Source organism: Zeugodacus cucurbitae, chromosome 5 (assembly GCF_028554725.1).
Source record: "Zeugodacus cucurbitae isolate PBARC_wt_2022May chromosome 5, idZeuCucr1.2, whole genome shotgun sequence".
Taxonomy (NCBI): Eukaryota; Metazoa; Arthropoda; class Insecta; order Diptera; family Tephritidae; genus Zeugodacus; species Zeugodacus cucurbitae.
The window spans coordinates 19,145,021-19,168,990 of record NC_071670.1 but is presented as its reverse complement, the minus strand read 5'-3'; the positions used below and the strand labels follow the sequence as shown (position 1 = coordinate 19,168,990).

The following is a 23,970-nucleotide window of genomic DNA, read 5'->3' as shown; positions in this document are numbered from 1 at the left end:
ATGTGTATAAATCTTAATTTTACAGCTTTTTGAAAAATGAATGTTTTAATGAAAATTCTTTAACTCGAAGTCTCTTTAGCTCGAGGTTTTTTTGTGAATTATGGTGATTCGAGTAAGAGAAGTTCCACTGTATTACTATGCGCTTAGTGTTTCTTACTTGCTATATGTACATACATATATGTATTTCTTTACTTCATTATATCGAAATAAGAACTACTCTATTATTATTTACATCTGAAATTAATTAATCGATAATTTTATAATGTAATGAAATTGCGATAGTTATCGATTTCTTCGATTGGATAGCTTAAATAAAAACATATCTTTAATTTCCTTTACAAATCGTAAATTTAAATATTTAACTTGCTAGAAATTAAGAATTTTACAAAAAGGTTAACGTTATTTTCGTCTGTACAATTAAGTAAGTCCGAGGGTTTAATGTTGCAAGAAATCAAAACTCTGAGCTCTTGGTTGTAGAGGTGACACCTGTCGATGATATAGTTTATTATGAAATCTCCCGAGCCACATAAAGGACAATTAGGTTTGTTTGTACCATTCAAAAGGTGTCCATGTGTGGCAAGTGTACCCTGAACCCTGATGGGTACAAATTTTGTATATTCTTGCAGGTGTTATTCTTTGAATAATGTGGTGTTTTCTCTAATGGGTTTGAATGTTTATAATGATGGTTGTATCTTATTCAATCGTTTTGAAAACAGTCGGTGATGTGTTGTTTGACATATTTCATTTATATTCAATAAATGTCTGCTTGTGATTAAAATCTTTACAATATATTTTATGATATTTTATGTGCATTATATTTTTTTATAGTTCATCTAAGATATGAATCTACAAAATAACTCTGACTTTTATATTATTTTTTTTTTTTTTATTTTTGGTCCAAAAATATTCTGACAAAGTAATCATATCAGAGTAACCAGTATTTTCATAAGTTGTGAAATGGAAAATCAATGTGACTCTGCTTATGACATTCGATCTCAAAGAGCATTATTCGATTGAGAGACAATGATGACCACTCACCACGAATACGAGCCACTTGAAGTCACTCTTAAAAGTTTTCTACTATCGACACTTGACAATCGTAAGCCAAATGTCATGACCAAGCAGACGTTCAACAATAATGGACAATGAAAATATAAATGGGTATGAAAGAACGTGAGTATGATTGATGGAGAAAGCAATGAAAAGCGGAAAGCCAAATTTGAGGCAATTCGCACACGAGCAGCAAACATACGTGCGCGCCACCACGTCGGGTGGCGCTCGTTAGTTACGCGCAGCAAGTTGTGAAAGATTTGACATGATGGCAAAAGTGTTGAAATATATTAGGAGGAAATGGGTGTGGGAGTGAATAATAGAAAAATGGTTATTAGGAGTTGGACAATTGCTGTCATGATTAGGAAATTTCAGACTTGATAATTCAAATAATACGAGCAAATGTCAACTTTTATAATAATGCTGGACAAGCACTTTAAGTAAATTAACTAAAATGAGAGTAAGAGAGAGTGGTAAAATACATAATGCAGGAGCGTAACCTCTTTATGCTCATTTCACCTCCAAGCTCAAGCTCCGCTTTATTTGGCCAACACGTACTTTCGTTGTTAAGAAAGCATGTGTTAAGACAAATTGAAAAGAAAAGGTAGCAGCTTTTGTGGAAATGAAGGTTTGAGCTTAGCCAACGTACCAACAGTCGTCGCGCATGCGTCAAGCGGCCTAGAAAGACTTGTTGTTGAGTTGTGAACGCTCGAAGCGAAAGGCGTAGTTCAGCGAATGCGCAGCAGAAAAGAAAGTGCACAAGATATGTGGTGTTTTTGTTAAAGGCGAAAAGAAGTAAAAATCAAATAAAAAAATCATATATTTCATATAAATTTATTTCGTGCAAATGAAGTGTGTTGAATATTCTAGCAGCTCTGTGTTTTAAATTGCTTATTACTGGTGTATGAATATCAGTGTGACGTTTCTGGAAGTATCATACAAACAGCTAGAATAATACACTACAGCTAAAAGAGGAATAACGCAAGAAAACAGTGCAAAGAGTTACTTTTGAAACAGTTCAACGAACGAGAAGATCGGAAGAGTAAGTAACCATCTGCTGTAGTTGTGTCAACATAACAACAAAAAGTGTAGAAATTTGAAAAATTTATAAAATCATGCAGAATAATATTAAATAATACAATAAAGTATTTCATAAATTAAAATAAATTGAAACATAGGGAAATTATTTATATGAGGTTTTCTTAACTATTGAGCTGGGAGTTTAGGCAGTACAAGATGATAAGCGGGATTCTTCCTTTGTTTCCTTTTTTTCATCTATGTATATATACATATATAAATGACCGCCTTCGCAATTATATTTAAATAAATTTCCAGGTCCTATCTTTTGACTTCATAGTAAGGAAATTACGCACTATTGCGTACTTTGCGTGAATGTGAGCCCATTGAACACCTCCTGTTTCCATACTCTATACTCAATTACAGCATTATTTTTCCTTCTTGTTGCTTACAAACATCTTGCAATTGTTTTGGTCTGGATTACTAAGTCTCTTTAACATAATTTTTCTTCCCATAAGCATTAATTTTGGGTACTTATAGTCAGTATCGTGTGTAAAAGCTCAAACAGGTTAGACTTAGTCTTTCGCAATGTGGCTCTATCAAAAGAATTCTTTGTTTTTTTAGATGGTTTTGGTCTCTTTTGATTTGAGTGAAATATATTGTCATTGTCGAAAATTTTTTCGAGAGCAGTTAATTAAATCAGAAATCTGAAACATTTTTCCTACATTTCATCATAAAGTGCGACCACTCGGGTCTGAAACCTTTCCGAAAGATTTTTAAATTTTGTTTTCAACAGAACCTTTATTATTTATGCGTATATAAGTATGTATTTATTGTCAATATTATGATAGTTTTCATCTAGTTTAGCCACGCTTTGTTTAGAAATCTTTTACACTCTCAGTTAGTTTTAGTCAGGCTCATGTACTTTGATCAGTGTTTATGATCAACCGAGTAGTTTTAATAATGGCTTTCATGTTTTTCTCCTTCTCCGGTTTTCCTTGAAGTGTGCAACAGGTTTGCGATCTTAGTCTACATTTTTTTATATAAGTATCTACATGTAGGTACTCGCATTCGATATATTAAGAAAAAAGTACGAAAAAAAATTTCATAAAAAGTAAAATAAAAATTTCTTGTAGTAACAGCATAGTCTTGCATAATTCTACAATTAATTTTCAATTCAATTGACCCAAAAGCAGCCAAGCTAGCTTGATTGGCATTAAATGTGACCATTAAGACTTGCAACATAGTAGTGACCTCCTTTTGAGTTGATCTTAAAGCACAACTGATTTGCATAAACAATTAAATAAGAATGGGAAGCTACAACAGTCAACGTCAACCTGTTTTCGTAATGCTACTCTCCCGTTTTCCGCTTTGTCTTCTTGGAAATGATATGACATTAGTTTTTGAAAAATGTGGCAAGTACAACAGCGTTAATTGGGCCGCAACAACCATTGATGTTACTAAATTTATTGTTAATGGAGCAAAAACCGTTAATTTACATTTACTGCACAGCGGGGGAGATGAAGCCTTGAACTTGACTTGCTGCTAAGTTTGTTGTAGCGTCGCCGTTATTCGCCAGAGAGCTGGTTGCTTGGTTATCGTGTGCAATGGAGCGCTAATCTAACAACGGTACGTTGCACACACAAAGCAAAACAGAAGCAGAGATAAAAACAAAACACGAATTAAGAAATTATTGTTGAAATGTGTGGAAACCAGTTTTTTTTCGTTTGTTTGCTTGAGCGGCATGCAGCGGCAGTCTGTTTTGCAACAAAGTAAAACGTCAAACACCAAATGAAAATGACAGCACAGTACAACGAAGGTATGAGAAAAGCAGAAAGATGAATAATAAAATGAGTTGAAAACAAAGAGATTACAATGCTGCATTTGGTATGCAATTGCATATGTACACCTATGTAAGAATATTTGTACATACATCTACAAACATAGCCACATAAATTTCACTTTCAAATATTAAAGCTGTTTGCGAAGATAATACGTTTATACACACACCTATGAATACATATGTACATATGTAGTATGGTGAATAGGGGTATGACTTTTATCACGCATAATTTTTAATACACGATCCACAAATTATTGAAAATAATTGTTGAAATTGAATTATGCATGAGCAAAAATATACAATCGAAACAGGTTTAGAATTTTTATTGTATTCTTTTTATTCAATTAAAAATGTTTTTTTTTTTTTATTTTTACAGCCGGTTTCACGAAAGTTTTTAATTGACAATTAAGTTCCATTTAATTTTAATTTTAATTTTAATTTTTATTTAACTTTGCACTTAAGCTTCCTGCGTTTCACCATTATTGACATTTGGCATCCAAAAAATTAAAAGCCAGGGATGTTAGTGACAATAACAGCTGATTTATGTAAACAAATAAATTGTATTTCATTGTCAAAATGGTAAACAAATGGCAATTCAGTTGATAGAAAAGCGTAACCATGGTTACATATGACAGTATTTAAATAATATTTAAATGGCAAAGCGTGACCATTTAAATAAAAATTAAGTCAAATGGTGAAACTAAAATTGATTATTTTTCACTTAAATTTGTTTCGTGAAACCGGCTGTTAGTGAATTATATTTCGCTGATTTTTACAAGATTTTAAATTAATTTTTCTAATTTTCATCGAATTGCATATTTTAATATGCATAATTCATTACGCAAGACTTATGTTTGATTCCGAGTTTAACTAGCTATCGATTAAGATCGAAAAGTATTTAAAGAAACTAATATTTTAACGTTCGGAAATAGCTCAATAACTGTGAGAAGCTCGACAAAACCTAAAACGGAGTGTAATACCGTAATTAATATAATGGGTATATCTATGGTTAACAGGCAGTTTCCATAGAGAAAAGCTTCGAAATCTAGTTATAATAGCTATCCAGGAAGAATCATTAAGTGTTTAGATGGGTTTCACTATTTGAAAAACAAATTTTGTCTTATTAAATATGTTTAAAATATTATCCAAAAATTTCAATTCGATCCAAGTGCAATTCTAAGAAACAGTTCTTTTCAATTTAAAACTCTCAAAGCCTTTAGCTCAGAACTACATTTTTTAAGTCTTTACGATACGAATAATACGATTTCTCGAACATTTATGAAGCAATTTTGTTTAAATTTTGTACACATATTTGAAATAACAATATCTACTTAATGAACGAAGATTTTTTTATTTCTTTTACAAGTAATTTAACTAACGATTATATGTATATCGCGAAAATTTGACAATAAAATATTGAGTTTTTTTGTTCAAAGTCTGTCAATTTCAATTTTAATATTTTCCTTTTCCTTCCTTTAATAACTAGATTTAACCATGTATTATCGAAATATTTTTGGTTTATTAATATTAGATGTACCAATAATAAGTAATAATACTGTCCAACATTTTTTTTTTAGACGCCAAGGGAGATAAGGTACCAACAGCTGAGATTTCGGCAGTTTTTATTGAAAATTTCACAAAATTTTTTTCAAATATGAATTGTTCAAATGAATATATATTTTCACTTGTTACCGTTATTAAAAATAAACTGTTCAGTAAACAATATTCAATTTTTGATTCTGGTATACAAGTCATTATTATTTATTTAATCTAAAAGCCATACCCCTAATCTACATCAATATGCAGTCTGTAAAGTATGTGTGTATTATGTGCGACGCAACTATAACGTAACAAATCTTTATGCATCATTTGTTTGTTTGTTTGGGTGCATTGTCCGACAGATGAACGGAAGTATTTTCATTAATTACATAATTATGATTGAAGTAATATATTTAAAAAATTATATACGAGATTGTAGGTATATGAATACATACATATATACGTATTAAAAGCTATGTATGTATTAAAAACTGGTCCAAGTTTAATATAAAAAAGAAAATTTACAGAAACATTTGTTTACTTCCTGAGTTAACAGTTTTCATTCGCATTTTTGTTTCAAAGCTATTCAGTTCCTTAATTTTAGCAGTAAGCACCAGTAAGTGTTACTGCTTCTTTTCGTTTAAACTATCTGAATCTATGTCTTCTTGGCACGTTATTTATTTGTATTCAATTAACCCATTTTCAGTTATTCCTCTTTGTGTGCGTTCATATTTATTTGCTTTAATGTTTTTGTTGTCTTTTCGAACGCTTTGGCGAACCATATTTACACTTTGTTCTGTTTTTGTCTTCGACTGCTTCCTTGGAGACACTAATAAAAAGGGAAATTTTGTTAAATTTGACACACACACATAATATGTATCTACTCACGCACTTTCTCATAACATGAATCATATACTACGTTTATGCTTCATTTCTACTCGGTTATATTATACACGTGTGAGTTCAATCAACATGCATAAACACTTTTTCACCACGAGTTAAATGATCTACTCGGATAGAATATACACATTTTCTTTACGTATGTAGACGAGTTAACTCGGATGCATAAACGGATTTAGAGTTAAGTTGAACGTCAAATCAGCTGATTTTTTGTGCCGGTGTATATTGTTTTGACAAATTGCATATACAGGATTCCCGTATTGCCAATTTTTCGCTAAAAACCCCTATCCCACTTACTACCGAATTTTTGCGGCAAACGTCTGGTACTGTGTAGTACTACAGTAACCGGTTATTGGATACTTTTTGGCACCGGTTATTTTGTGGCCCATCCGTGGCACTGTGGGTAGTCGGATGGTGTGTCGAAAACCGATTTTTTGCAAAAACTTCGACGAGTGGGTAGTCATAAAAAACCGGTTTTTTTGGGTCGGTCAGTGGTCGCTTTTGCTCGTGCATTTCTGCCCGAACACTTCTCAACCGATTTATGCCGCACACTCCTTATATCTGGAAAATACGGACATATTTATAATACGTGGCAGCCCTCAATTAAATTCAATTCAGAATTTACCTCGAGTAGAGTATTTGCCTTTTATGCTTATAGGCTTTACCCATGTAGAATATAACCGTGTAGAAATGAAGCATAAACGTAGTAATAAAGTATGTATTCATAAGTATTTAAAGATTTGTGTCAGTAGTTTTTTTTTTTTATTTTGTACCCTTATAGAAGAACAATTGGCTTTTTCAAATATTTATTCTTTTTTGTGAAATGAATTTGTATGTGTTAGCAAACCACTATTGACATCTTCGAGGATATATTCTTAATTTCAGAAATTGAGAATTGTAGACTACATTCGGGTTGTCCAAGAAATCTAACTTATCAGTCAATAGAATTGAGAATTGTAGACTACATTCGGGTTATCCAAGAAATCTAACTTATCAGTCAATATCTGAATTTTTGAAATGAATCGGTCAAATTACTGAACAAAAGCTTCTAAACACGCTATAAAGAGCAAGAAGGAAGCTCGGAAGAATGTTAGAAGCCCACATTTTATCATTTTAATGTCGACTAGCTATACCCCAAATATGCACATCACCCATATTCTTCTTGCCAAAATTTATGTCGACCTTTATAGGCCTTATTTACGAATACATGCACACACTTATATAAACATATTTGCATTCTTCGCGGAAGCATTTTGGGCGCACGCAGTCATCGCTGACACTATACGCATAGTAATTAGCTTACGAGTCTTGGCGAAGTGACCATCGGCTGCGTCCATATTGCAAGTGAACCTTCGCATTTCAATTTCAAAGTGGCTTTTTCAATTTTGCTTCAAATTTATATAGTACATATATATATATATATATATATATATATATATATATATATATATGTAATGTAAGTTTTGATTTTAACACTTTTGTTTGCATTGTTCCGATCGTTAAATGAAAATTCGTTAAGCCGCAATTGGCAAATGAAATCAAAAGAAATTATAACTGCGCTTGACACCTAACTATCAGGGAATTGCGTTTGTGCAGGTGTGTCTTTCAATTAGGGAATTATGCACGCAATACGTGTCAGCGTGGACTATTACGAAATTTTGGCTATATGCATATATGTACATACATACATATTTAAAATTCACACAGCACTTCGGCAGAGTAATGTACAACCTTACCTGGACAATATTTTTCTATGCCCATGGCAACATATAATACATATCTATTGTATATACCTTAGGACATGTAAAATTGGTATTAGTAGAACAAATAACTTTCTTTTGATAACTGTTAAATATGATGGTAAATTTAGAATGTACTTAAATTGAAAGTCAAAATATTTTTGGGGTTAAAAAAAATAAATTTCAGACCATAATTCAATTTATTTTAGTCCAAATAATATTTTCTCCACACTTTCTATTTTTTTTTATATCCGTATTAAAAGTGTTGCGGTGATAACAATTGACAATTTTCGATTTCGATTATTCAGACTAATAAGGGAATTCTAGCCCAAATAACATATGATTCGAAGCGACTCAGACCCATTGCGAATAAATATTGGAAGGCTGGATTTTCCGTGAGCATTTCCCCCGCAACAAATTCCCTCTGGTCGCTAGAAGATCGCAAGAGCTTTATTGTTTAACATGCTCTCAGTAGGGTATATCTGATTGAATTGTTTCTAAATAACATCCTCAATAGGTATCCATGAGATAAAGCTACATATAATTACAGAGCTCCGGTTTACGAACATGTCTGAAAGGTCTTTAGGGCCAGATCACAATACGCAAGTCTTGCTACTTTAAAAAATTTCCAGGTTTTACAACTTTTTAAAATCCTTAAACCTAGATATATATTTTATTATGACGGGAATACCTTTGATTTTTCAGATTTGAATATATTTTTGGTTTTCTTTTTTTCAAAAGATAATAGTTAATGATAAATATTTAAAAATATTGTTTCATCTTAACCATAACAACCTAGGAGATATAAACTATATAGGTAAAAACCAGATTGCCTCAAAATAGCACTATATCATAAATAGAAAATAAATGTTCGAATGAAAAGATACAGTTGAACTTCCATAACTCTAAGTTCTCCATAACTCGAACTCTTGAATTGGCAATAGTCAATTTTCATACAAATTACCTTCCATAACTCTGAAGTCTCTCTAACTCGAAGTTTTTTTGTGGATTATATTAGATTTTGGACGCCATTAATTGCAAAACAATACGTACTTATGAAGATGAAAACAGGTTTTCTCACTACTGATCGATTTTACTTATAATTTAAACCTTTCATAGAAGAGACAAATAGTTCGCAACAGATAATTATTAAGAGAGAAGGAGACCTTGATATATTTTTTCAAGTCGTATAATATTCTAGTTATAAGGAAGATATCGTATCGTATAAAATTATTGCGTGGTAGGAGGGTTTGGTTCGCTTAGATTTTCGTTATTTCAATTACAAATCATCAAAATAATTGAAGTGAAAAATAAAAGAAAGAGGTTTGGCGGCAAATTGTAGAATATAAAGCAATTTTAATAATAAAATTAACTTTTCAATATTTACTACTCTTCACCAAACTTAAATATTCAATAATTTCCACTTTTAATTTAATACAGTTGACTTCGCTAATGCACTTGCGAACAAAAGAGACACTATAAGAGTACTTGTCTTCTAAATCCTCCAAAATGAGCGCAATTGTGGGCGCCGCAACGGCGATAGGTGGCGCAGTGACAGCGGCCACCAGTAACAGTTGGTTCATACCGATGTTGGTGGCGGCTATTGCCTACTTTCAGTACGAAGAGATTATGGATCCCGAGTCTAGGGCGGAAGATTTGCCTACAGATGAGATATTAGATCGCTATGATTTTATAGTGATAGGGGCGGGGTCGGCAGGCGCGGTGGTGGCTAATAGATTGACCGAGGTGGAAAACTGGAATGTGCTGTTACTGGAGGCTGGGGGAGATGAGACTGAAATATCGGATGTACCACTCATGGCAGGATATCTACAATTGAGCAAAATGGATTGGAAATATAAAACGGAACCAACAGGCAAATTCTGTTTGGGTGAGCTTGTGAACATTGCGCTTTACTCTTGATTTGTACTTATTACATTTTTTCATTTTATAGCCATGAACAACGGGCGTTGTAACTGGCCTCGTGGTAAAGTGCTTGGCGGCTCAAGTGTGCTGAATTATATGTTGTATTTACGTGGCAGTAAGATTGACTATGACAATTGGGAGGCCGCCGGCAATCCGGGTTGGGGATATCGCGATGCTTTGTACTATTTCAAAAAATCGGAGGATAACACAAACCCGTATTTATCCAGCACACCTTACCACTCCACTGGCGGCTATCTGACAGTCGGCGAGGCGCCTTATCATACACCGTTGGCGGCAAGCTTCGTTGAAGGTGGTGTCGAGATGGGTTACGAAAATCGTGATTTGAATGGCGAGAAACAGGCCGGTTTTATGATAGCGCAAGGCACTACGAGACGTGGTAGTCGCTGCAGCAGTGCTAAAGCTTTTCTGCGTCCGGCGCGCTTGCGTCCCAATCTACATATATCCATGCACTCGCATGTGACGCGTATAATGATCGATCCAGTGACGAAATTGGCTTTCGGCGTCGAATTCGTGAAGAATCAACGCATATATCGCATACGCGCTACTAAGGAGGTCATTTTATCAGGCGGCTCCGTCAATTCGCCACAATTGTTGATGTTATCGGGAATTGGACCACGCAAAGAGCTGGCTAAACATCACATACCGGTTATTAAAGAACTCAATGTCGGTGAGAACATGCAAGATCACATTGGTCTTGGCGGTCTCACATTTTTGGTCAATCAACCGGTTTCCATTGTGGAGAGTCGCTTCCATTCTATGTCTACAGTGCTGCAGTACGCTGTTTTCGGTCAAGGCCCCCTCACCATACTTGGCGGCGTTGAGGGACTCGCTTTCGTGAATACAAAATATGCGAATGCTTCGCTTGATTGGCCCGATATCGAGTTTCATTTTGTTTCTGGTTCTACAAATTCAGACGGCGGCTCTCAGTTGCGCAAAGCACATGGCCTCACAGATGCTTTCTACCGCGCGGTATTCGAGAAGATCAACAATCGTGATGCTTGGAGCATAATACCAATGTTGTTGCGTCCGCGCAGTATTGGCTCGATTAAATTGCGCAGCAACAACCCATTCGACTATCCGTATATATACCCGAACTACTTAAGTGACGAACTCGATACTAAGACACTGATTGAGGGCGCCAAGATTGCGGTAGCGCTATCGCGCACAAAGGCCATGCAACGCTTCGGCTCTCGTATCTCATCCATCAAATGGCCTGGCTGTCAGCATCTGCAGATGTTCACCGATCCCTACTGGGAGTGTATGATACGTCACTACACCGTGACCATCTATCATCCGGTGGGCACATGCAAAATGGGACCCTATTGGGATCCCGAAGCGGTGGTCGATCCGCAATTGCGTGTTTATGGCATACGTGGCTTGCGTGTTATCGACGCGAGTATTATGCCCAAGTTGGTGAGCGCCAACACAAATGCACCGGTGATAATGATTGGGGAGAAGGGCTCAGATATGATCAAGGAGTTTTGGATAAAGAACACGATAATCTAGTTGTGCTTTCTACAACGATTGGGTTAGGGTCTACGCTGTTATATGGGGTTTACACTTTCTTCAACTTTAGGCGTGGAGAATCTTAGACATTTTGTAATTTATTTATTTATTATTTTACTTTTTTGTATTTAATCTAAAAGAAACAGAGTCTCTGTGGCATGTAAATAGAAATTAAGTGAAATTACGAATTTTTTTAGGTAATACAAATTATTATTTTTAATGTGTATATGATCGAAGAAATATATAATTGTATAACCAAACGGAAAATACTTATTTCAATGGCAAGCTTCAATAATATTATATTTTTTGCACAGAGTCATGAGAAGAAATCCTGTCCTAGAAATGAATATGTCTTTACATCAACTCCTTACGGACTACGTAACGGCACTCCATTTGGTATCGCAAAGAACCAAAAGTGGTATATTTGTGGCTTAGTGGCCTACCAGACTAAACTAAACTTCATCCTTTTAAAGGTTAAATTAAAATTGTTATGATATTGAATCTAAGCGGGGCCAACAAGAATAGATCTAAATGGTTACTTCAGACTTCAGAAAAGAAATTCATTTCTCCCTCTACACTTCAACCCATAAATATTTTGGGATTCCAAATTTGAGGGACGGCAATTTGGCCTAACTTTCGGGTTAACTGAACAATATTTTGGGCGTGCAGAACCAATGGACCATAATCAATGGACAAAGAAATTTTTTCGCTCAAATACAGTTAGGGGACCAACTCTATTTCTGTCCTGAAATTTATTTTTATCAAAATGTACCAGACGCTCTGAGGCAACTAAGAATATGAAATACTTAACGTTCATTCAAAAGTGATTTTCTAATTGTTGTAATATCAACTTTGTCTGATACGAAGAGATCTCTTTCGAGTGCTGTTTGGCTGACACTCTTAATGACAATACATTCGTTACGTTGCTTGCGCTGGATGTTTAGTTCAGCACACCGGTTAATTGCATAAACTTCTGTCTGGAAGATGCTTGTGAATGCACCCATTGGCACAGAAAGTTTGATCGATGCCTGCACCAATTTCAAATGTTTTAGAGCCATTAGTGTATCAGTGCAGAGAGCATCTCTTAACACATTGCCTGCCAAGCGGTTTTGACGAAAAATATCTACCGGTGCCAACCACGTTTTTTGTTATAAACTGATGTAAATCGGGAATATATATAATTTTTTGCGGCTTATTTCGGGTTTTAAAGGTTTTTTTATTTTAGCGATTTTGTGCGACATGGCACTGATCAAATTGTAAGAAAATGTCGTGGTTCTTTATTGTTATCTGTTTTATTTTATCTTTGTTTTTTATTCCATAAAATTATTTTACTTTATTAAAATGCCAGACAAAGTTGAGTGTCGAACCAGCCCTGCGACACATGGAAGTTCATGGGGTGGCACCTCGCACGAAAACGTACGAGATGGCAGGAAACGTGTTAAGTAACGCCTCGAATGCCAAACTGCCCCAGTCACCTATACTGTCTATGACTATGAATTTCCTTGTAAAGTTTATGACGAATATTTACAAAAAGACTTCAAGCTACAGCGATGTTAAAATAATTTGAAAAAATCAATTTGATATTCATTTGATAATTGAAATTGATGACTAAGTTCAAGTATTTTCGTGCAAACAATAAAAAAATAATCTAATGTGGATTTAAAAAATTATCAAAAACTCATAATGAATAACCCTTTATATACACCAACCAACACTTTGACTAACACCATATTTTAAATAAATCAGTTTGACGACCACTGAAATGTACCAGCATTTGTAACTTACGCTCTCTCGCGCTCTTAACAAACGCTGAGCTCGGAGTGGTGAATTCATTTTATTTTATGTAAAAAGTTCGTTAACTGTTGAATACGAATGCAATGCTTAAAATAACAACAACACACAACGAGTAAATATTTAAATTTCAAAGTAATATTAAAGAAATAAGAATGACGCCTGAAGCTTTTATTCCTAAAAATATGTATATGCAATTAATTATAATAGTATCGGGGAATTATGAATAATACTTTATTTCCATATTTTTCACTGAATACACAGATGTGATATTATTCATGGCGTCGAAATGCAGCAACAAAATATCAAAATATTGTAAATATAAGCGCCTTACAACTGCCAACTACAGCCCAAACATGTCTTGCTGACATTATAATCTGTTAAAAAACAAAAGCGGAGAATTGCGCCAAAAATAAGCAAAAAAAATTAAGATTTTATTGTGTTATCACAGGGGCATAATAAAACGTCAAGATTACGGTAAGCGGACACATAATTACATTTTAACACATTTCACTGACTTTCAGTTTCGTGCTGGAAAAAGGTGAGAGTTCTTTAGTAGCAGCTCGACGCTCGAGATAAATACACTGTGATATGTTGCCCAGTTGCTTGGCGTTTACGAAATTACGTTTTTTCATTTGGGGTAAACAAAAAATTGGCATTATACAAATAACGGTGAATTCTATTTCAATTCAATGGTACCACCTCTTTCACAGCTTCGGTTGCATTGTTGCTGTTGGTGATTGCAGTGATCAGCGGCACAACAATCGCGAGCGTAATAAGTGCTAGCAAACCTGTGCCGGAAGAAAATAACGCTGCGACTCCCACGAGTTGCACTGCCTCGGCAGTTGGCAGCGCGGAGGCGCTTGTTAGCAATCTCTTCGCTGCAATAAATGCTGCCAAATGTGAGCTTACACGCGCCAGCCAATGGCCAGCTGATTTTGGAGATGAAGCGCTTCGTGTGGGACTGGAGAAGTATGATTATGTTGTGGTCGGTGCCGGCACTGCCGGTTCGGTGCTTGCCAGTCGTTTGACTGAGAACGCGCGTATCAAAGTGTTGCTGCTGGAGGCTGGTGGAGATCCACCTATAGAATCGGAGGTGAGTTTTTAGTGTGGACAAAATGTGTGCAAGTGTAGCTGGAGCTCTGATTGCAACTATAGCTTAAGTGTCTTAAAATAGCATTTGATTTGGGATCTTCCCTAGAGCTCCCAGTAATCATGTTGTAATTCTTTCTTTCGAAGAAATGTTGTGTGCGTATTTCAACATTTCAAAATCAATCAAAAAGCTGTTACTTATAGAGGTGTCCGTCATTTAATATATATATGTATATGTATGTCTTTTGCATTCATTTATGGATATTATTAGCAAAAAATTATGGTATCTTTATAATTGTTGCTTGGAAATGATAAGGCATTTAACCGCGTCCCGTTAACCATATAGTGTACTGAAACCAGCGAAAGATTTGCTGTTCTTCATTTGAATTAATTTAAATGATAGGGTAGGCAGTAGGCAGAGATGAATGTGTAATGTAATTCTTAGTTAGGTAATTCCAGTTATAAAGCATTTTCGCTATAATGCCCTCGTTTTACTGATTATGCTGTCTCAATTCATTAATATCAAATCTTCACCAGTGCCAATAATTTAGTACAACAGCACTGAAGACTATATCCTCTTGCCCTAATTAAATCCCTTATTCTGATTCATGGAATTTGAGTTCGGGACACAGACCTCCCCATAAGATAAAGATCGAGTCCCGACAGTAAGAAAGACTGAAGAGAGAAAGGCACTGGCCGCAAACTAACCCCTTGAACTCAGCAACACTATTCAGATAGCTATCGGTTCTAAAGGGTTTTCCATTTCGAAGTTCCCTACTTTTTAAAGAAAAACACAGGAATTTCCAATTCAAGGGTAATGTTTATTGCCATTCGAAAGAACACCTTTAGCATTTATTTCTTTAAATAATAGCTCTTTAAATGTTGATCGCGGCTACGCCTCAGATGGTTCATTCGTTGAGTCCATTTTCGATGGCTTGTTTGAGCACTTCGACTGGTAACTGGTGAATGACACGCGTGATGTTTTGCTCCAAGCGGTATAGTCCGCATAGACTTTAGACTTTACAAATCCCCACTGGAAAAAGTCTAACGGTGTGCTATCACACGAAATTTTCAATAGTCCATAGAACGAAGCGATGTCGCTTAGGAAGATCGAGCGGCTTCAGTTCTTACACAAACTGTATTTTGCGGGCTTTCAATTTAAGATCTCGACGTAAAATGCGCCAATGGATTCCACACGTCAGTCCGAGTTGTTGCGAACGGCGCTGAATCGACTCTCCGCGGTCTTCGTGTACACTCTCAGCTACGGCTGCCATATTTTCTTCACTGCGTGCTGGACGTGGTCTATTCGGTCGCATATTTACCAATAATGAATGCTGGGTCTCAAGATGGTGTTGCGAATAGTACGCTCAGTAGGCCGATTATAACGTGGCAAAAATAACTTGATACGTCTATTGCGTGTTGTGTGAAAGCAGGCTATTGAAAAAGAGTATTTCTATTTGGATCACCCGTTATGACATTAGGTATAAATTTTGGAGTACATCTTACTTGATGCCTACTTCTTATTTAGACCACCAAAATCACCAAATCTTCTACTTATAAAGTTATATACATCATATTATTCTGTGGTACATTAGATTTGTGGATAATATCAAAGGGCCTACAACTAAGTTCATTTATAACACAGTTCTAGAGTTTTTTTACTAAACGCAGATCCTTTACATCTCTTTCAGATCTTCACACTAAGCTCAACGCTACATCACAGCCCGTACACGTGGACAGATTATGCCGAGCCGAATCCGAACTGCTGCCAAGGCATGCAGCTGGGTCGCTGTTATTGGCCGCGTGGCAGAATGCTTGGCGGCTCAGGCTCCATGAGTGGAAGTATTTTTTTGCTTGGCAATAAGGAGGATTTCGACCGTTGGCGTGAATTGGGTTGCGACGAATGGTCGTGGGAGGAAATGCAATATCTCTACAAAAAAGCGCTCAAAACCTCACATCAGGAAATCGTCGATAAGCCAGTCGGTGCACTAGTACTGAACTACTTTGAACGTCTAGCGGAGCACAATGAATTGGCGCAACTTATGCTCAATGCTAGTAGTGAATTGGGGTTGCGCTACATACCCGATTTGGCCGACGGCACAAGTGTTGGCTACACCGACTCAATACCCGCAAATATAGCAAAGGGGCGGCGCATGAGCGTTGCGAAAACTTATTTGGGGCAAGTATCAGCTACCCGACCTAACCTACATGTCATTAAGAACGCATTGGTTACAAAGATACTCTTCTCAGCAGACAAGAGACGCGCTGTGGGCGTTGAATTCAACATACGTAATCACCATGGCTTAAAAGCTGCCGCCATTAATGAGGTGCTGGTTGCGGCAGGCGCCATTAATTCGCCGAAAATACTACTACAATCGGGCATTGGCCCAATTGAACATTTTAAGGCGCTCAGCATCGAAGAAGTTGCAGATTTGCCAGTGGGCAATAATCTACACGATCACGGCATGCTGCCTTTGATACTCCGGTTTGAGCGCGATATTAATGCGCCACCCAGTATGGGCGCACCAGAAAGCGTTGTAAGTTATTTTTTGCAACAAACAGGTCCCCTAGCCGCCAGCATTAGTATTATGGGATTCATTAATACAAATGCGAGCAGCAGCAGCCAGTATCCCGACTTGCATTTGGTGTCGCACACAATTGTACCTGCCGGTAATGCGGACAGCTTCAAATTTCTACAACTGCGCGATGAAATAGTCGCCGGCATTGCGCGCAGGGCCGGCAATAATAGCCTCTTACAAATTTATGGCTCACTACTACGTCCGCGTGCGCGGGGCAAAGTTCGGCTACGCACGGCCGATCCACAAGCACCGCCACTTATTTACAACAACTATGCCGGCGAGGGCGCTGATCAGTTAACACTGCTACGTTACGTACGCTTCGTGCAACGCTTATGCGCCACAGCGGCTTTTAAGGACTACGGCTTACAGTTGTTACACGTGCCCATTCAAGAATGTGATCAGCTGACGTATGATACGGATGCTTATTGGTTGTGCTACATCAAGTATTTGTATATCGGCGCTTGGCATCCGGTAGGCACTTGTCGCATGGGCGCGGACGCTGATCCGCACGCTGTGGTAGACCAGCGTCTGCGTGTGCGCGGCGTGAGTGGTTTGCGTGTAGTGGACGCGAGCATAATGCCGGCAATAACGAGCGGCAATACGAATGGGCCAACAACACTGATTGCCGAAAAGGCAGCCATTATGATTGAGGACGACTGGAAGGAGGAACTAACGTAATTTTTCGCTATTCTCTCGTACAAGATTTAAAAAAAATATTTTAGTTGAATTGTATTTGGAGTTTAAGATATATCTTATTGTTAATTTATTCAAAGAAATTTTTTTTAAATATAAATAATAAATGTGTATATTATAAAATATTAGGAAAGAATTATATTTTGCGTTAGTTAGGGAAATTTTCGCACATTTAATGTACACGCGCATCATCGGATTAGCGGCCCCTTTTCGTTCACTTTTCACTACTCTTTTCAATTGCACGAAAATTCGTTATTGTTACTGTAACTTTTAAATCGACAGACTATCGATCTCTAATAATAAAATAGAGTGCATGGAAAGAACTGTTATATATTTTTTGGCTTGTTATATGTTCGATTAAAAACATTACATGTATTTTGCGTCGTCAGATTAGCGCCTCCAAATGCAATCTTAATTATCTCGCATAATTTGGAAACCACAACCACCAATTTTTTTGTGTTGCTTAATTGATTAGTTTTTTTTAATTGTTATACAACATGGGTAGAAGAATTGTTTTATTTGTGGAAAAAAATCAAAATCAAAGCGGTTCACAAATATGGGTTGTTTTTGCATAAAATTGCAGAAAAAACGTGAAGACAACGAAAAATTATTTCCAAATTTCTTCGAAATAAAGAAATTTATGAAAAGATCTTTAAATGCGGCAATAAATGTGTATTTACGAAAGCAGACAGAAGGTGAAACCCAGAGAAGGTTCTATTATCACGACTCCTCCGTCAACAAACATGGTGTTAAAACAAACATGGTGTTAAAACGAGCAAATCAACTATTCAAAGGGTGGTTAAGAACGTTTAAAAAGACAGAAACTAAGAAAAAACCCCCTCTTGATAAATTGCGAAAAGAAATATACCTAATTTTTGCCCCATTGGGATAGCATACACATTTGGGTCAAAGGTGTAACGCTGTAGGGAACCATTATTTTTGGCAATCTGCAATAGTAATTACAGCACGATAATGCCCAAGATGTTCTGGAGTGGCCACCATGCCCCTCTGACCTAAATAGTATATATAACGTCTGGGGTTGGTTTGTTAGAAAGGTTAGAAAGGATAATGGTAGAAATATACCACAAAAAAACTAATCGATGATATAAGACACGTTTGGTCAACCATTACACTTGATTTAAAAAAATTATATGGTTCTCTTCCCAACAAAATTTATGGAGCTCTTGTCAACAAAGGTGTCATTACACATTACTAATTTATGTTAAAAATATTCGAATTATAAATTAAAAATAATAAGTTAGCGTAAGAGGCGCTATCCTGTAGACCCAATTTTTGTCTGAAAATTTTGGTTTCTAATTCATTCGATGTAAATAGGTATCGGAGATCGATGTAAATCGGGTATAGGAGACCCGTATGTGGTTAAATGTTAATTACAATGTTTCAACAAGACAAGACAAATGTTTTTATTCTATTATAAAAACATTTTTTAAAACTACATTATAAATATGAGTAATTTCTTAAACGAGTTAGGTGGGTATAAAAATTTCAAAAGATCAATGTTTTGTTGTCTTTTTAAATAGCCAATATGTTTAAAATATTCTTAACTAATAACTAATAATTGTAAATGCTTTTATCTCAGAACTTATTTTTTTAAGTCGGTGGATACGAAATCGCTTTTTTGAAGTTAAAAACCTAACACCTAATACTTTAGGTTTTCGTTTACTTGACAGTTCATTGCTGACGTAGGAAAAAAGTTGCAAGGTTGTTTTTATCTATTTTCTCTGAATTCTATGTACATTCCCAAAAGTCCTAACATAAAGTAGGTACAATTTATCAGATTGCAACAAATCTTCATAATGTGGCAACTCTCTTGGTTACTTGATACCTTATTTCTTCTGGAAAATGAGAAGTAAATCACAGCGGCACTTCATTGACAAAGAAAGAATAGATACGTCAAAAATGGCCAGTTAGCGTGATTCATATTAGCAGGAGTTGATTATGCGTCGATTACACGATTTAAAGCTCACCTAGAATAGAAGAATATAGAGGAGGGAAATGTTAGTTTTACATTGCTTTGCATTAATTTAACTTATATGAAATGTAATTATTCGTAATAATAAAAGATAAAAAATATAATTCAACAAATGCGATAATTGCCTGCGAATATGCTGCTTAGATACTGTAAATTATGCATGCAATTTACGTGAACACCTGTTTAGAAGGTGTTATTTGTAGAGAATGGAATATTCAATTGATTATATATAAATATAATTGGCGTTTCAAATAGTCATGGTCTTAATTGAGTCAATTAGTAACATTTCCTTATTTATTGTCCCAATTAAGCGACTGTCTGACACTCATATATTTTGTTTATTATGATTTGTAGGAACTTAAAGAAATAGTATGACAAAGAACTTAATTCCCCCTATATTTTATTTTGCTATTCTGTAACTTGTTCGACAAAGTTCAAAAATTCCAAACGATTGGAAAATGTTTGTCGAAAAATGAACGATTGAAAAGCATTCTCAGTCGATGGTTTAGCGTCTGATCGACACTTACAACATCATCTGTAGTCGAAAATCGCTCAGTAGTCCATTATCTACTGCCAGTCGACACTTGCAAAAGGGGTGAATATTTCTTTTGGGACAAAACGATAAATTGGTAAGACTGATCGTATGATGGATGACTTTTTAGCCTTCGTAGTGCGTCTACCAGAGCAGACCGGGATAGAGAAAAGTTAAAGTAACAACACCTATTTCATATTCTCATAATCTACTTTAAATTCTCTTTAATTTTAGTTAAGGAAAATCAAGAATATAAAATTCTGGCGATCGATAAATCCCCAGCGGATTTCCTATATTTTATGAAGGTAATGAGCTCCCTACAGAACACTGAAAACTACAATAATAACCAAATTGGATTTTCCAATTAACTTACAAGTGCAAAAACTCAAAATATTATGAAAACCGTACAGTGAACCCGAGAGTCCAACGAGTGCTTAAAACTAAAATTGAGCATTTCGAAGAAATTGTTTAGACCTCATGGTTTTTATGCAGAGAAAATTTTTGGGTATTTTTGTTGTGACTTACATTTATTTACTTATGTTTTTGTTATTTCATTTCGTCGCTGCAATAATTCTGCGAGCGCAGCAAATTTAAGCACATTTTGGGTCAGCAAAGCGGCGTCTGTGGAAGAAGCGTAACGCAAAGCGCAATGGCCTAGTCCATTTCCAAACATAGTTCAATTTTGACAACGCTTCGAGACAGTTAACCGCGCGTGAAATTTATTAAATCTTGCTCTTGCCGATACATTCTTGAAATGATGGGCGGTGAAGGACTTGTAACGCTGTGGCGGTTCGTGTTGACGGCTGTGCCCAGCGCGACAATTATTGTTATGCTCATTGATGGCATAAATCTCTACCGACCAGACATTGTTGATGAACACAATCGCCTACACGCGTTAAATATTTTGAATTTACGTGATTCGTACGACTTTGTAATTATTGGTGGCGGGTCAGCTGGTTGTGTGCTCGCATCACGTTTAACGGAGGTGGCCAACTGGAGTGTTTTACTACTGGAAGCCGGCGGTGATGAGCCCATGCTCTCGGAACTGCCAATGTTGTATCCGATATTCCAGCGCAGTCCATTCGATTGGGGCTATCGCACAGAGCCGTCGGATCGTTACTGCCTCGCCATGCAAGGACAAAGTTGTTTTTGGCCGCGCGCCAAGGTGTTAGGTGGCTGCAGCACCATAAATGCAATGATGCATATACGTGGTAATAGACGTGACTACGATCACTGGGCGGAACTGGGTAATGTGGGTTGGAATTATGACAACATTTTACATTACTTTAGAAAACTAGAGGATATGCGCGTGCCAGGCTTCGAGAATGATCGTTTCTACCACGGTTTCGGTGGACCAGTCACAATTGAGAATTATAGGTTTCCATCGCCGTTAGTGGACGTCTTCATCCAAGCAGCCACGGAACGGAACTTGGTGTGTTGTTGTATGTGACACATTTGTATGAAATTTTAATAATTTTTCCACCCTTTAGCTCAATCCATACAACGACTTCAATGGGCCCAGTCAAACCGGATTCGCTGTGCCGCACGGCACGCTACGCAATGGATTGCGTTGCAGTGAGAATAAAGCTTATATACGACCCGTTTGGAAGCGTCCGAACCTTGATGTATTGCTGCGCGCTTTTGTAAGTCGCATAGTGGTCGATGAAGAGACGAAGTTGGCGCATGGTGTGCACTTTGAGCATTTAGGCTTCATGTATAGTGTAAACGCACGTCGCGAAGTCATACTCTCAGCAGGCGCCATAGCTAGCCCACAATTGTTGATGACTTCTGGCATCGGACCGGAGCAACAGCTTACACAATATGGCATACCAATTATACAGCACTTGCCTGGTGTGGGCATTAATCTGCAAGATCACATAGCCACTGCAGGACCACAGTATCTTGTTAACAACAATGTAACTGGACATCGGCTTTCTTTCATAGTGCCGGAAATGTTGAATGCGCGTTCGGTGGACTCGTTTCTACATCAGGCCGAAGGGTTCTTCTATGCCATGCCCATCAGCGAGGTTATGGGCTTTATGAGCACCAAATATCAGGACCCCAAACTGGATTGGCCTGATATTCAAATCTTCATGGGCGGTTATGGTTATGGCGCCGACGGCGGTTTGATTGGCCGACGCGGTAGCGGCATATCTTTTGCTAATTACGAAAATGTTTTCGAACACATGATCTACAAGGATGCCTTCACATTGACGATCTTATTAATGCGCCCCAAGAGTCGCGGACGTCTCGAGTTGCGATCACGCGATCCCCGTGTACATCCACGCATATATGCCAATTATTTCGACGATCCATTGGATATGGCGGTGCTGGTAAGTTGTGTGTCATACAACAACAAACAAATATTGATAAATATTGAACCACAGGTGGAGGGCGTCAAATTTGCGCATGGACTAACACAAACCGCCATCATGCAGCGCCTCAACGCGACGCTGAACATTTTCGAGTGGCGCAATTGCCCCGAGGTGGAGTACTTGAGCGACGCCTTTTGGGAGTGCATTGCGCGTTTCTACTCACAGACTATTTACCACCCGGTAGGCACTTGCAAAATGGGCGTATACAACGATCCTTTTGCAGTGGTGGATCCACGTTTGCGCGTCTATGGCGTGCGTGGTTTGCGTGTGATCGATGCCAGCATTATGCCAACCATACCGACGGGCAACACGAACACGCCGACGATAATGCTGGCCGAAAAGGGCGCGGATATGATTAAAGAGGACTGGTTGCGCTATGGCGGCGGGCAGTGATGTGTAATGCAGTTATGCTTAATTTATTTATAAAATATTTAGTTTACTAGAAATCCGCTACCATTTGTATAGGCTTAGTATTGGTTAAAAAATAATAATCATATTGAAATATTTTTCATGTCTTTACAAATAAACTGAAAAAATCGATATTCATATATATACGAGTATAAGTGGCTATTTAGACGACTTTATTGACATACTTTATTATTATTACTTAATACTTTATTTATAATTGTAATATTGCTTACAAACCATTTCTGTTCATATTTAGAACAGTGACCTGCTTTGCTGAAACTGGCAATTTAAGTAAGTCAATTTCGCTATTTTCCAATAAAAACTATTAGCAACAAATTTATGCGACCTTCAAATACAGGAAAAAAAAATAAAAAAATAATAACTTTTGTGAATATTGTGAACACTATTTTCGTGTTCTTTGTAGAATAAATAAATTATTTCCAAAAAAAAAAAAAACAACCAATGTAAGCAATTACAATCAAAATATGCACATTCATTATTTTATAATATAAGACAAAAGTAATATTTTACACTCAAAATAAAAAGTCTTAAGCCAACCAAAGACCTATTCCACAGAATAGCCAGTAATATAGCCAATAATAGCCGATTAATGTCGCAATTATGTCACAACTCGGTCATATTAGCCGTCAAATTCCATAGCGTTATAAAATCGAAAGTAAATTTATAATATTTTTGTACACTACACATAATGGCAGTGTAGACCTTAAATACAAAAAAGGTCCATTTATTTTGTCATATTTAATGACAGCCGCAGTTAAAAGGTTATGTGAGTTTTAGAGGTTAAAAACAATAGCATTTTTACAATTAAATATTTACAATCATATATTTCATTTAAAAAAATTAGCAAATACACATATTTGAATAGTATTTTGTGAAATTTTTATTTACAAATGCCGATAGTACCGCATCTCCCATGAAGTATCCAAAAAAAATAAATGTTGCCGTGGA

At 36.5% G+C, this 23,970-nt stretch overlaps 4 protein-coding genes across 5 annotated transcripts in view; 3 read left to right on the top strand and 1 right to left on the bottom strand.

The window, feature by feature from the left end:
* The window catches only part of Flo-2 (flotillin-2), a 248,883-nt gene that overhangs the window by 33,328 nt on the left and 191,585 nt on the right, over positions 1 to 23,970 (bottom strand). The gene's annotated exons all lie outside the window — the stretch shown is intronic.
* On the top strand, positions 1,680 to 11,788 carry Gld_3 (glucose dehydrogenase [FAD, quinone]). Its single transcript, XM_011188946.3, has 3 exons — positions 1,680 to 2,092; positions 9,529 to 9,976; positions 10,040 to 11,788. The coding sequence occupies exons 2-3, from the start codon at positions 9,598 to 9,600 to the stop codon at positions 11,536 to 11,538; spliced, it is 1,878 nt and encodes a 625-aa protein (XP_011187248.2). The 5' UTR covers positions 1,680 to 2,092; positions 9,529 to 9,597; the 3' UTR covers positions 11,539 to 11,788.
* On the top strand, positions 13,803 to 17,818 carry Gld_2 (glucose dehydrogenase [FAD, quinone]). Its single transcript, XM_011188947.3, has 3 exons — positions 13,803 to 13,969; positions 14,043 to 14,425; positions 16,113 to 17,818. Exons 1-3 carry the CDS (start codon positions 13,921 to 13,923, stop codon positions 17,676 to 17,678), a joined length of 1,998 nt encoding a protein of 665 aa, XP_011187249.2. The 5' UTR covers positions 13,803 to 13,920; the 3' UTR covers positions 17,679 to 17,818.
* LOC105215201 (glucose dehydrogenase [FAD, quinone]) lies at positions 20,879 to 23,367 on the top strand. The gene is made up of 3 exons (XM_011189003.3): positions 20,879 to 21,650; positions 21,709 to 22,551; positions 22,606 to 23,367. The coding sequence occupies exons 1-3, from the start codon at positions 20,973 to 20,975 to the stop codon at positions 22,984 to 22,986; spliced, it is 1,902 nt and encodes a 633-aa protein (XP_011187305.2). The 5' UTR covers positions 20,879 to 20,972; the 3' UTR covers positions 22,987 to 23,367.